The sequence below is a fragment of the Muntiacus reevesi genome, chromosome 4 (genome assembly GCF_963930625.1).
Source record: "Muntiacus reevesi chromosome 4, mMunRee1.1, whole genome shotgun sequence".
NCBI lineage: Eukaryota > Metazoa > Chordata > Mammalia > Artiodactyla > Cervidae > Muntiacus > Muntiacus reevesi.
The window spans coordinates 156,847,582-156,861,837 of record NC_089252.1 but is presented as its reverse complement, the minus strand read 5'-3'; the positions used below and the strand labels follow the sequence as shown (position 1 = coordinate 156,861,837).

The following is a 14,256-nucleotide window of genomic DNA, read 5'->3' as shown; positions in this document are numbered from 1 at the left end:
GAAACTATTATAGTCAAAGCAATAGTAAAACTTTTTAGGATAATGCTTACTTCCTTAATAGTTTCTCTGAAAAAAAACGCTTAAAAGATTACTTGCAGAAGAGCTTAAGGAATCAAAATAATTCAAAAGCGAAAGAAAAATTTTCCTTGTGATATAAAAAACTCTACCCACCTTTGTGGAATATAGAACATATGTTGCGGAGGTGGTTTATATAGGACTCCTTCATATACAGGCCAGAGCCCACTTAAAATTCTGAAGAGAGAACTTTTCCCACAACCATTGGGACCAGTTATCAAAAGATGCATTCCTTCTTCTACCTACGATAAAAAATAAAATTAGGAATTACAATATTTAAAAATTATTCCATCTGGGAGCATTTAAAAGTGATTTTTAAAAACTTTTAAACACATGATAACCTAGGAAAAGAAATCAGAGATAAATATATCAGGATTGAGAATATCAAATTTGGCTCTGAAGCTAAAGGCATCATAAAACAGTCCAGTTCCAAAGATAATGAATCTCCTTGAAATGAGCACTCACTTCCCCAAATTTTTGTTGAGGTTTTGTCACCACACACTACACAGATATGAAGGAACATTATCATGTGGGAATAAGAAACTGAAAAAATTTAATTTAAATTAGAATAGATTAAATTATTTAATATTAATATCTGATGAAATTTATTTTAATTAATATGCAATGTTTGTAAGTTGAAGTTAACTAGCTACAAACTAGTTATTCTAAGAGCTAGCTGGGTTGTTTAATTCAGTAGTCTGAAATGTTATAGAAATTATAAAAGAACGTAATGAGAGATATAAAATGAACCTAATTTTTCTTTATTCACAGAGAGAGAAGATAGGTATACCAAATTAAGACAGAAATAAGCATGAGGACTGTAATATAGTCTAATGCCCATGGATGAATTAAAACAAATATATATACACACACACATAAAAAAGCAATATATCCATGTTGATTGGATACTTTTCTTATAATCTTTCATCTTATTTATCATTTAAATTAAAATAGTTAAATTTCATGCGCTCCCATTCCACCCAATATAATCAAGAAGTTATCAATCTGGTATCTAAAAGGTATTGTGAAGAGCAAGAAAAGGAACATCATTCAAAAATTTTATTTGCTTTTTAGAATAAATGATATTTTATAGTCAGCAATTTAAAAATGATTGTATGCTTCTGGTTCAAAATGGCAGAGTAGAAAGATATGTGCTCATTTCCTCCTATGAGGGCACCAAAATTGCAACTAGCTGTTGAACAACCATCTAGAGGAGGATGCTGGAACTCACCAAAAAAAGATACCCCACATTCTAAGACAAAGAAGAAGCCACAGCAGGACAGTAGGAGGGAGGCTCAATCATGATAAAATCAAATCCCATACCTGCCAGGTTGATGACCCAGAAACTGGGGAATAATAATACCAAGGAAGCTCTCCAACTGTTAAGAAGGCTCTGAATACTACATCAGGCTTCCCAGCCTGGGAATCTGACAAAGGGACTGGGAATCCTCAGGGAATCTGGCCTTGAAGGCCAGTAGAATTTGATTATAGGACTTCTTCAGGACTGAGGAAACAAAGATTCCAGTAATAGAGGGCAAAAACAAAGTCTTGTGCACACCAAGACCCAGAGGAAAGGAATAGTGACCCCACAGGAGACTGAACCAAAGCGACTTGCTAGAGGTGGAGGGCCTCCTCTGGAGGCCTGGGTCAGCAGGGACTCACTGCAAGGACGAGGGCACTGGCGGCAGCAGGCTAGGAAGGCCTCCCTTGGTGTAAGCCCTCTTGGGGTTTAACCCTATCAGAGAGACCATGGACCACAGGCCTAGATCACTTAGAGCCAAACAACTATCAGGGAGGGGGACCACCCCCTCCCATCAGCAGATAATTAGACTAAAGCTTTACTGAGCAAGGCCCTGTCCACAAGAGCAAGACCCAGTTTTTCCCACTGCCAGTCCCTCCCATCAGGAAGCTTATACAAGCCTCTTAGCCTTATCCATCAGAGGGCAGACAGAAGAAGCAAGAAGCATTCCCACAGCAGCTAAACAAAAACCACCTTACAGAAAGTTAATCAGGAGAAAAAAGCAGAAAGTTACATCCCAAATGAAGGGATAAGATAAAAGCCCCAGAAAACCAACTAAATTAAGTTGGGATAGGCAAACTTTCAGAAAAAGAATTCAGAATAATGATAGTGAAGATGATTCAAGATCTCAGGAAAACAGTGGTGAAGATGCAAGAAATATTTACCAAAGACCTACAAGAACTAAAGAACAAACAAACAGAGATGAATAAAATACTAGAAGGAATTAACAGCAGAATAACAGGCAGAAGAACAGATAAACGACCTGGAGGACAGAATGGTAGAAATCATTGCCCCAGAACAGAATATAGAAAAAAGAATGAGAAGAAATGAAGGCAGCCTAAGAGACTCTGGGACAACATTAAACAGACCAAGATTTGCATTATAAGGGTCCCAGAAGAAGAGAGAGAGACAGGATCTGAGAAAATATTTGAAGAGATAATAGCTGAAAATTTCCCTAATATGGGAAAGGAAATAGTTAACCAAGTCCAGGAAGCACAGAGAATCCCAGGTAGAATAAATCCAAGGAGGAACACACTGAGACATACAGTAATCAAGATGACAAAAATGCATTAAAGACACAGATAAAATATTAAAATCAGCAAGGGAAAAATGACAAACAACATACAAGGGAACTCCCATCATGCTATCAGCTGATTTCTCAATGAAAACCCTACAAACTAGAAGGGAATGGCATTATATATTCAAAGTGATGAAACGGAAGAGCCTACAGACCAGGATACTCTACCCAGCAAGACTCTCATTCAGATTTGATGGAGAAAACAAAAGCTTTCCAGACAAGCAAATTTAAGAGAATTCAGCACCATGAAACCAGCTTTACAATGAATGCTAGAGGAACTTCTCTAGGCAGGAAACAAGAGAAGGAAAAGACCTACAGAAGAAAAAAAAAAACAATCCAAACAATTAATAAAATGGTAATAGGATCATACATATCAATAATTACCAACCAAAAGACATAGACTGGTTGGGCAGATGAAAACATGTGCATGTATGCACTTCCAATTATCACTCGCTCTGTTGACCCTCCCAATTTGAAAAAAAAATTTTTTTATATTGTTGTTATTCATGTTCCCATTATGACTTGCAGTTGTAATTATCTTTTATTTTTTGTCTGCATATTGATTGTGAAAACTGATAATTATCTTTTATTATTGTGACTATGTAACCATTACTCACTTAATACCATTGTATCATGATTGGTCAACAGAAAACTAATAGAACTCTATATCACCAAAATTAGGATTCAATAGAAAAACTTGTAATCACTTTTTAAAATCCATGCATATCAGAATTATCTTAAAATCTTTTGAAAATTACAAATGCCCAGGTACTGCATTGCTTTTTTTATCCAGATCTCCAGATATGTTTCTAATGAGCAGTCATGTTTAAAACCAACTGGATTATATGATGATATTTTACTTTTATCTAGTTTGCTTCATTTTTTCTATTTCATATTCAGTGCTCCCATTTCATTTAGTTTATGTTTTTCACTTTTACATGTCTATTTTTTTCCTTGATGTTTTTTCTCAAGCCTTTATTAAGCATAGTAGAAAAGCTTTTGTGTATATGTATACATAATATGTATAAAATACATAGTTTTAAAAACTTACAAATTTTTGCCTACCTAAAAAATTTATAACATTTTGATTCCACTTCTTTGACTTAGTATGGATGGAATGCTAGATTTCTAATTTAAAAAACAGATATGCAATAAGCAACAAAGGTTTACCACATGGCAGAGGGAACTATGCTATATAGTATGGGCTACCCGCATAGCTCAGTTGGAAAAGAATCCAACTGCAATGCAGGAGACCCTGGCTAGATTCCTGGGTCAGGAAGATCTGCTGGAGAAGGCTACCACTCCAGTATTCTTGGGCTTCCCTTGGGGTTCATCTGGTAAAGAATCCACCTGCAATGCAGGAGACCTGGGTTCCATCCCTGGGTTGGGAAGATTCCCCTGAAAAAGGGAAAGGCTACCCACTCCAGTATTCTGGCCTGGAGAATTCCATGGACTGTATAGTGCATGGGGTCACAAAGAATCAGACGCGACTGAGCGACTTTCGCTTTCTTTTCAGAGGGAACTATAGTCAGTATATTGTAATAACCTATAATAGAAAATAACTTCAAAAATAATGTATGTGCATATGTATAACTGAATCACTTTGCTGTGCACCTGAGACATTGAAAGTCAACTATACTTCAATAAAATATGTTTTAAGAAAAACAAATTAAAAATGAATATAGCATGAATATACAAGAGGCAGAAATTTACAGTATGTCTGTAGATGTAGCTTCATACAGTATAGATACAAATATATAAGTGTCTATGATGTAGAATATATCATGTTTAATACTCAAAGATAAAAGAGCATCATATTACTTGTATAATGTCAGTGTAAGGAACCAGTTCCATATATATCCATTACCTATTTGCTGTGTATAACATAAACTAAAATCTTTTTGTTGAAAGAAGGTAGTGGGGAGAGGAAGGGAAAGAAAAAGGTTTGATATGAAGGTTAGATAAAATAACTAAGAATGTATGTAATAAGTACATGTAAAGCAAAAATGGTTCAAATTCATATGCTAAGTAATTAGACATTTCCTTAGCAAATATTGACATGTGTTTCAAAGATTACAATAAACACAAGAACAAAAAATTAACTAGTTATAAATGCTATTGTGATAGCAAAAAAGGATGATGTATTAGGGAAAGAGAGTGGCATTGTGAAGCTGGTGGGGTGGGGTGGGGTGGGGCTTCTTTTGATTAGGTGCTACAGGGAAGTCCTCTTTGAGGAGGTAACATTTTGGCTTAGCCTGGTGACAACAAGCAACCAGTCAGATCTGGCAGAAGAGCATTCCAGGCGATAAAGATAGCTAACACAAGGACGTAAGACAGGAGCAAGCTTGAGTCTATAAAATCTGACTGCAGATATTTTTTCTCCCTAACTGTAGCCAAACTGAAATGCTATTTTGATAGAATAAAGTTTAAAAAATATCTTGGAAAAAACCCAGAAAGAATTGCTTTTGTAATTTGGACTGCTCTTTCAATAGAAAAGGGATTAAGAAAGTTTAACTTTGTAGAAGCATAAATATTTTTTAAATGATTTTTAAAGGTATGTGCCATGACAAAAGGTATATAAGCAAAATATTTAATAGAATCATTCTCTACTGGGAATTCTCAGAAATTTAACACATTTTGAGTCTAATAGAAGATTTTCTACATTCATATTATTTTTAGCATAAGTTTTTTGATGTTTAGTAGACTGTGAGTGTTAAGCAAAAAAAATTGCTACATTTACCAAAATTTTCTTCTCCAAATGGTTTTTCAATTCCAAAAGGCAGATATAAGAAAGAGTACATTTTCCTCTAGAAATCTGTTTATTTATTAATCCATGTAGAGGGAACAGAATTTTCTATTATACTTTAGCGACCTGAGGTTATAAATAAAACCGCCTGACTTAGAAATAAACAATTATCATAAAAGTATACTATATTAATATATATCTTTGCACAATCTCCAAATTCAAAACACTTTCACTAGATTATTTAAAACTTCATTTTATATAAAAATATACTGAGTTCTGAATTTTTTTCACAGAAAGAGTGTGATGTGTCCACAATAATGTAGTTAGTAGGTGGCAGAATTCAAGAATCTTCCTCTATTTAATAAGTGGAACAACCAGAATTGATATTATGAAACCTAACCTGATGAAAACCTCCCTGCAAAAGTCATAAACTATAAACTGCTAAAGTATTGATAAATAGTTAAATATGCAATGTAGGACTCTTCAAAGGCTTTATTTTAAATCTATTTAAGACTATGCTGTATCATTAGCACTCATCACTGCTCCATGACTCAGTCGCTTCGGTCATGTCTGACTCTTTGCAACCCTATGGACTGTAGCCCACCAGGCTCCTCTTGTCCATGGGATTCTCCAGGCAAGAATACTGGAGTGGGTTGTCCTGCCTTACTCCAGGGGATCTTCCCAACCCAGGGATTGAACCCCCATCTCCTACATCCCCTGCAATGCAGAGGGTTCCTTACCACTGAGCCATGGGGAGGCCCCTTATTGCTGCTCTAAAGGTCTATAAATTGAAAAACAGAGCCCAACCAAACTGTAGTTAAAACACAATTTCTCTCACATTTATTAACACAAAATTTCCCCCTGTTTAGTACTTCTCATCTTCTTCCAGCAGCCTAATGAATTTGCAAATACATCTTTAAATAATTAAACCTAGCCTAAGGTCCATATTAAAATCATTAAATGTACATATATGGTCATGTTTCTAATTCTGTTATTAGGTCTAATCATGTCATTGTTTGAACTAAGCGCAGATAACTTCATTCTACTTATCAGCCAACTATTTTGCATTTGAATTCCAAAATGCATATTTGAATTTTATGATGCTTTAAATCAAGGTCTAAGATTTATTAGCTATTTTTACACCTTAGTTTTTATAATCAAGACAGTATTAAACAATAAATAACTATTATTCACAACAGAATTAAGAACTAAATCCAAATTTGTGAATCTTCTGATTATTTTTTCCTAATAGAAGACGTAGTTATTGAAAATATAAGTTAAACTTATAAATTTAATGTAAACTTGCTGATTACCTCTTCTCTCATATTTTAGTAAATATGTAACAATGTAGGCTTGTATTACTTGAGTAATCCCTATAAGGAAATAAAATTAGAATTTACTTCCGGATATTAATTTCTGAGAAATTTCCTATTGCTCCCCAAAGTTACCTTGTTTGGGCTCTCAGGGTATTGTAATTTTGATTTTCAACCAAGCAATAAAGGAGTAGAAATTAAATTTCTCTTTCTTTCTGCTTTCTGAGGAAGTAACTGCGTCTGCAATTGAGTCTCTATGCCTACCTTTCTTGACTTCCCCTCCTTTCCATATGCTTCCTCCAAGCATTTAACATAAGGAACAAGAATTCTGAGTTCTTTTGTATTAGTGTGTTGGCAAAAATCAGAAGGTTCTTGAATATCATCTTACTTTGAAGTTTAGACTGGAAACCACCACTTCTCCCGTTGGTGTAATTATGGGAACATTTTCACAAATAATTCCATGCTCCACATCAATAACTTTTCCTATAAGTTAAGGAACAGTTTACATTTCAAAAGGTATCATGTGTTATTGCTAATTAAATAACTTAAAGTATAATGCAGCATAACAAATTTACTAAAGATAATTCACAGTAATAAGTCATAGAAGTAAATGCAAATATAGATATCTATATCTAGAACAACACCTAATGTAAACGTGCACATTTTGATGTATCTATTTGGACTATCTTTCCCAGAAATATTATTCTACAATAATATGATGCTAACATCAATATGAGAGCAAAGATAAACTCTATCTGGTATCAGCTACACTGTTTATAATGACTTATTTCTCTAAATTAAACTTTCCTGCAGAAAAAAAACCAATGCTGCAGAAAGGAAACAAAGACATAGAAAAACACAATCTTTAAAACTATAATAACCAAACCAACTGATAGAATAAAGGAGAACAATATAACATTAACTCTATTATTTGAATTTTAAACGCAAAAAAATAATTCATTCTGCCATATATGTACAGTTTCCAGAAATTATTCTAGACATTTTGTCCTAAATAAAAACAGCATAGTATTTTTTATGATAATTTTAGTCACTCCTCCTCAAAATACAGCACTAACTTTAGGAATAACTGTTTAAATAACTAAATGTTGGTTCCTTAGCTATCTTCTAAAATACTTTGGTTCTGTTGATAAATACTTAAAATATAGAAGATGTACAAAAACATTTGAGTTTAATACCTTTGATTTCCAACGTCTCACTGAGGGGTAATTCTATGTTAGTTCCACACTTGCTATGGTTTTCAGACTCTTGCAAGACAGCAGTTCTCTTATAAATGCCTCTTTTTACTTCATCAAAAACCCAAAACATGTTGTATACTCGAGCAGTATAGCCTGCTAATTCAGTTATCTAAAACCAACGCAGTGATAGAACATAGTTAATATACTCAAGACAGACTTTTAAACAAATATGAAATCATACAGGATTCTTGACTTAATGTTAAATGACTAAATGACTTAATGTTATTTTATTATGTGAAAAATAGGTAAGTATATCTGATAACTAAAACTAGTAGCACTAAAAAGCTTAGCAAGAAGCAGCATAGCAAGTTGACAGTTTGAGCTTGATTGGAATTATAAAACTCATCACAATTGTTTATTCAAGTTAGGATTCAGAGTGACATGTAGAGATTTCAGAATATTAGTGAGACTTAAAAATCTTTCAATCGATTTTTTGATTTGGCTCCGTTTACATGAATACTTGATTTCCAAGTATTAGAAGTTTTGTGTAAAGCTTAAATTCATTCAATGAAATCATTTTGATATGTTTTTTTCAATTTAAAATAGATTTTAAGAAGAAAAATGCATTTTTTCTTGTTAAGAAATAATGTTTCTAAGTCAAAGTGATTATCAAAATTCCTAAATTAGGTGCAAAATTCCTAAGTTTACCCCTGCTAGAAGATATCAACATTGAGTCAGCTCAGTGAAAAACTTTAAATTCTTTTCAGTCCAAATCCCAAGATTCAGTTTCTTTTCAAGCCAAACATGATGTATATGCCCAAAGAGAAATATTAAATATGACTTTTTTTCTAGAAGAGATCTTGAGATAAATCTTTGTTTTAGTTCAAAGACTCAATAAAATGGTGTCTTGCTCCTATTCTGCCATTTGTCCAATTTAGGTTGAATCTCTGCTACTTTTCTAATAAAAGAACACTTCGTTATCAAGGTGACTCATGTGAAAGGTGATTCATGCCCTGTTAATACCATCTATCTCAGTGTAAAGGAGGCAATAAAAAACATTCCCTTATAGAATTGTTTAGTAGGATATTGATATCAATAAGCAAGGCATATCGCTAATAAATGTCTCTCAAACAGTAAACTGTGGACTGATATAATACCGATATTTGTGTAAGATTTTTGTGAGTACAAAACTAAAGCAAGGAATGAACAGGTATTATTGTTGAAAGCCTTCTGCCCCTTGTCTCTACCATGTGAGAGATCTATAATTAGATGAGTATTTCATTTCTGTATAACAATGTTATACTTATTATATAGGATAGTTTCTAAAACATTTCCTAGAAGAATTCTTTGAGTTCCCAAGTAGAGGTAAACAGGGCTAAGGATTAACAATATATGGATCCAAAAGAAACTTAGGAAAATATATTTGTGTAAAACAAATCTAAACATATTTGGAGGTCAGTTAAAAAAGGCAGGAGGCATTGAGTTAGTACACCAGGATGCAGAGTTGAATGGGCAGAGAGTGTTTAAAAAAAAAAAAATGAGATTGTGATTGCCGACAAATTACTTCAACATATAAGAAGAGGGGGTTTCTCTAAAAAGAAATCTTGTTCCCTCCAGAGCCAGTGGAAAACCATGATGTTTTCATGTGCTTTCATGGCAATAATAAGATTCTTTAGAAGTGAAAATTCTATGATTCAATGAACATACAGGCAAAATAAAACAAAATGCAATCATTTCTTGTGTTGGAGATGATCTAGAAAAACAAATTGATATTCTCTCTGTGACTCAGCAAAGTATTTGAATCTGAGTTGTAGAAAATTTTGACTTGTCATTTAATTTTATAAGTAATTTATTAGATTAAAAAAACTACCCTCAAAGTTATGTCTCCAGATTATCAAAATTACTATTTGAAAAAAATTTTTGAACTGTTTTGCTTTATGGCCCTAAACAATCGATTTTATCTTTTTTTAAAAAAATTCAATAAATCAGTTGTTGAAAGGAGACTGAAAAGTTCTGTCAGCAAACCACAAACTTTGCAACTATCTAATTTATTCAAGGATAATTTAATAGGCAGATAAATTTACAATGATGCTCTGGCAATTTATATTGATATAAAAACCACAGGAGTCATTAATAGTGAGAATGACTATCCATGGGAATGTTATTTAATATCTGAATTGAAAAGAGTGACTTTTAATCTTAACCCTGTGATATCTGTAGGTCTATCTGTAGATCTTACTACCACTCTTTCCGGAAACATTTACTGATCATATACAATATTCCAAGCATTAAAATAGATACTAAGAATGTAAAGATGAATAAGATAGTTCCTGCTTTCCACTCAGGGTCTCAAGCAGGAAATAAACAATTATAATGTGGTAAAGCACCAGATGTACTACCAGCACACAGAAGGAAGACCCAGGCTTCAAAAGGAAGTGGAATCACAGAAGGGTTTCTTACATGTGGTTGACTTGAAGGATAAGTAAAAGTTTGCAAGGTATATAAGTAATATTATTGGCTAACATTTATTGAAGTGCTTACTATCATAACTCTACAAAGTCATCACCTTCATTATCCCTATTTTACAGATGAAGAAACAGACACATATGGTTGAGTTCAAATAATTTGCAAACACTGGAGCAAGAATTTAAATTTAGACATTCTCACTCCAGAATGCATACCAACAAGCCTCTTAGTAAACTTTAAAAAACAAATATGTTATACTACAGACAGAAAAAGAGGACTTGACAATTGAGAGTGTAAAAACTGAAAGATAATACACTTGGGGCTTGTCCTTTTTCTTGATTATACTCTTAGCAATTTTTGCCAGAGAATAGATGTTTCCAAAATAATAAACATATGTAGTAATTTACATTTTTGCTTGATTTTCATACATCTTATTTAAATCAAACTGACAAGAAATGCAAGTACCTCTTTGTATGAAGACATAATCCTTTCAATAGCATCAGCTCCAGAAGCCAATAAATTTCGAGCAGTGGTAAAGGCTTCTGTCCGTTCACTAACCATAGCTTGTTTCTGACCATCCTCTAGATCTAAAAGCAAATTAAAAACTATTGAATTTTTTAAGTAACTGAATATTTTATTTTATACTGAGTTTTGATTCAAGCTGTGACTCAAACAATCATATGTGAACTTTTCATTAGTATCAGGGTTTCCTAGGAATTAATGAATAATTACAAATATAGCATTTGTACCAGAATTTATCCAAATCTTCTTTTGTCTTATTTTTCTAGAAGGAGAGTTAGAAGAATTACATTTATAGGTATTAAGACAATTTTCATTTAGCATTCTTTTAACCCTTACCAAACTCAACTCCCTGCTCTTATTACAGCTAGGTAATAAAATGCTACTGATTCAGTCAATAAAAAACCACTAACTGGAATCTAAGCAAATATTTCTAGTGTGATTTCTTTTAAAAGAAATGCAAAGTAGCTGACCATCAAATCTACCTCTGTCTATTTCTGTCAACTTTCACCCTACAGTTCAGCAACACCCAATTATGCAAAATTCTGTTTACTCCCTAGTATTTGCATATATAATTTCTCCTGATTTTAATATACTTTCCTTTTTGCTAAGCTCTTTCTTAAAGAGTTAACTCTTTAATACAGGTTTCCCTGGAAATCCTCGTCTGGATTTTCAAGTGGACTATAAGTTATTTAATGGGCAAAACTGTTTTCATTCACTCTTGCTAGTACTCACCAGAGTGTTTAGAACATAGTATTCTGTGCTAGGCTAATCCGTAGCTTATAATAATTGCTCTTAAATGTTGAAGTGAAGTGAAGTCTCTCAGTTGTGTCCGACTCTTTGCGACCCCATGGACTGTAGCCTACCAGGATCCTCAGTCCATGAGATTTTCCAGGCAAGAATACTGGAGTGGGGTGCCATTTCTTAAATGTCAGGCATTATCATTTTCTGTACGTGTTGTTATTTTATATCTACTCAGTTTAGTCTTGCTCTTCAAAATTATTCTCTCGAGGTCATTACTTTTTATCTTGCCATCAATTTGATTCTCTATCCAGTCTTTCTACAGACTACCACCAAAATTCTAAATTGAAAGCTATATATTAATGAAGAAATTAGAATAACATAGCCATATATCATAGCCACTTTGATATTTATTTCACCCAGATTTATCTCAGCAAAAAAGGGCTTTTTATTCTCCCTGACAATGCAAATATTTAACATGTGCCCAGATATAATTACCAGATACTTCCACCTTTACTTGCTCATAGACAGCTCAGCTGAGTTTGAAAGGGATCCATGTATAACAGAAGGTAAAATTTATTCAGCAGACATTTACTGAACAGCAAGATTTACAAGAAATTAGGCAAAGTGCTACAGGACATGCAAGGATTAAATGTGCTTTTCAAACTCTTTCCTTAGGGAGCTTACAGTTAGGTAGAAGAGAAGACAAGTTCCCAAATAGCAATGCAGGGCAACCTATGAGGAGAGTTAGTGTGATGCATTTGAAAGAGACAAAAATAATTTCTTGCTGCAAGAGACAGGAAATGCTTCATGGAGAACTAGATTGTGAGTGAGGACTTGAAGACTGCACATAATTTTAAAAGATCACAAGTACAGCATAAGCAATATCTCAGAGAAGAGAAATTTCAAGCAATGCCAACTGAATAAATAACTTGGTCAAATTACAGTATTGGTTGGTGTCAAGCACTGATTTTATTTTGAGTATCAGAATAACCATGAGTTCATGGGACCCTCCTGGTTTGGCTGTTGGGCACTGCTTTAGAGAATTATTTGTATTTCCCTTCAAGTTAGTTGTACAAAGAAAGGCTATAAGAGTTAGTATAAGTAAGAAAAGAAAGATATAATTGGATAAACTGGGAACAGAATCTTCATATACTTAAGAACATTTAAATGTGTGACAAAATTTAGACAGCCACAAAAAATTAACAAAGGATTCTCAGCAAGCTACCAAAATAGTGATTGCTATATCAGTTAGAGTGCTAAGAATAGTTTTGACTCAGAGAATCTGGCTAAAATAATTATGGGATTTTATCAATTTGGGTTAAAAGGGGATTGAATATCAGCTTTCACAGACAGTTTCTATTAAAAAGGGAACACTAGCACAGACAGACCGCTGTTTGGTTCAGGATGGTACTTTCTATTCTACTTTGGCAGACTCATACCTACTGGGTTTTCTCCAAGCTTTTAAACTTGCAAATTTGTAACAAAATTACAAATAGCTCTGGAAAGACTTCATGTGACACTTTTATTCTACTAACTGTTCTTTAGCAGGTGGTTTAAGAGCAGTGCAGGAGTATTTCATCATGCACACAGTAGGGAACTATGTGACTTCTATGACAAGGTCAGGTTTCTTAGTGTCTCTTAGACACATAAACTCACAACCTAAAGCCCTCACCTATTTTGTATGCTAGGTAGACATATTTCATCTTCCTCACCAAATATTTTTAATATTTTTTTCAAAAGTTCTGCATTTAAGGATTTAATAGTTAGCATTATATTCTCATCTTATTAGTACTTTTAAGGCCTGATAATAGTAAGTATATATTGAAACATGGTCACATCAGTTGCTATTTCACTGAAAAGACGAAAAAGGATTTTAAAATGAAGGTTATGCCATAATTTCTCAAATCCTATAGAACTGTATGATGCAAAGAGTGAACCCTAATGTAAACTATGGACTTTGGTTAACAATGTATAAATAATGCTTTATTAGTTGTAATGAATGTACACCACTAACACAAGATGTAAACAAGAGGGGAAACTCTGGTAGGTACACTGTACTTTCTGGTAAATTCTCCCACAAACCTAAAACTGTTCTAAGAAAATTGTCTGTTAATTTTTTAAAAGTTGAAAAAGTAGGCTCTTCTTTTGTATTTTTAACCTTTGATTTATATTTGAGTTTCTTTCTTTTTATTTATATTTTACCTTTGACATCTTGAAAAATCTCAGCAAAACCTTACAGCCTTATCCAACCTCATACCACATATCAACTTTGAATTGACTGATGTGAAATGAAAAACAATTAATATCTAAGAGATAAAACTGGACAATATCTTATGACCTTGGGTTAGAGAAATATTTCTTAAGAAGGACATAAAGCCATTAACCACAAAGAATTAATTGACAAATTGAGTTATATTAAAATGATTACTTCTCTTAGACAAGCTATTAAGAGAATTGAAAAAGTAAGAATCAACTGGGAAAAATATTGGACATTTTGTGTGTGTGTCTGACAAAAGACTTACTACAGAATACATAACAGCTTTTACAAATCAGTGAGAAAAAACATTTAAAATCAATCTAAAGCTAGTCAAAAAAATTAT

At 33.2% G+C, this 14,256-nt stretch overlaps 1 protein-coding gene across 4 annotated transcripts in view; it reads right to left on the bottom strand.

Moving 5' to 3' along the window:
* Positions 1-14,256, bottom strand: part of ABCD2 (ATP binding cassette subfamily D member 2) — an 85,699-nt gene that overhangs the window by 62,722 nt on the left and 8,721 nt on the right. For 2 of the 4 annotated variants that reach the window (XM_065932173.1, XM_065932174.1), the window contains exons 3-6: positions 10,859-10,974; positions 7,928-8,096; positions 7,120-7,214; positions 172-317 (exon numbers count right to left, since the gene is read on the bottom strand). In XM_065932173.1, the coding sequence (XP_065788245.1) occupies positions 172-317; positions 7,120-7,214; positions 7,928-8,096; positions 10,859-10,974 (526 nt within the window). Of the gene's footprint in view, positions 1-171; positions 318-7,119; positions 7,215-7,927; positions 8,097-10,858; positions 10,981-14,256 lie in introns of all 4 variants that reach the window. The other 2 variants (XM_065932172.1, XM_065932175.1) reach the window with 2 other exon arrangements.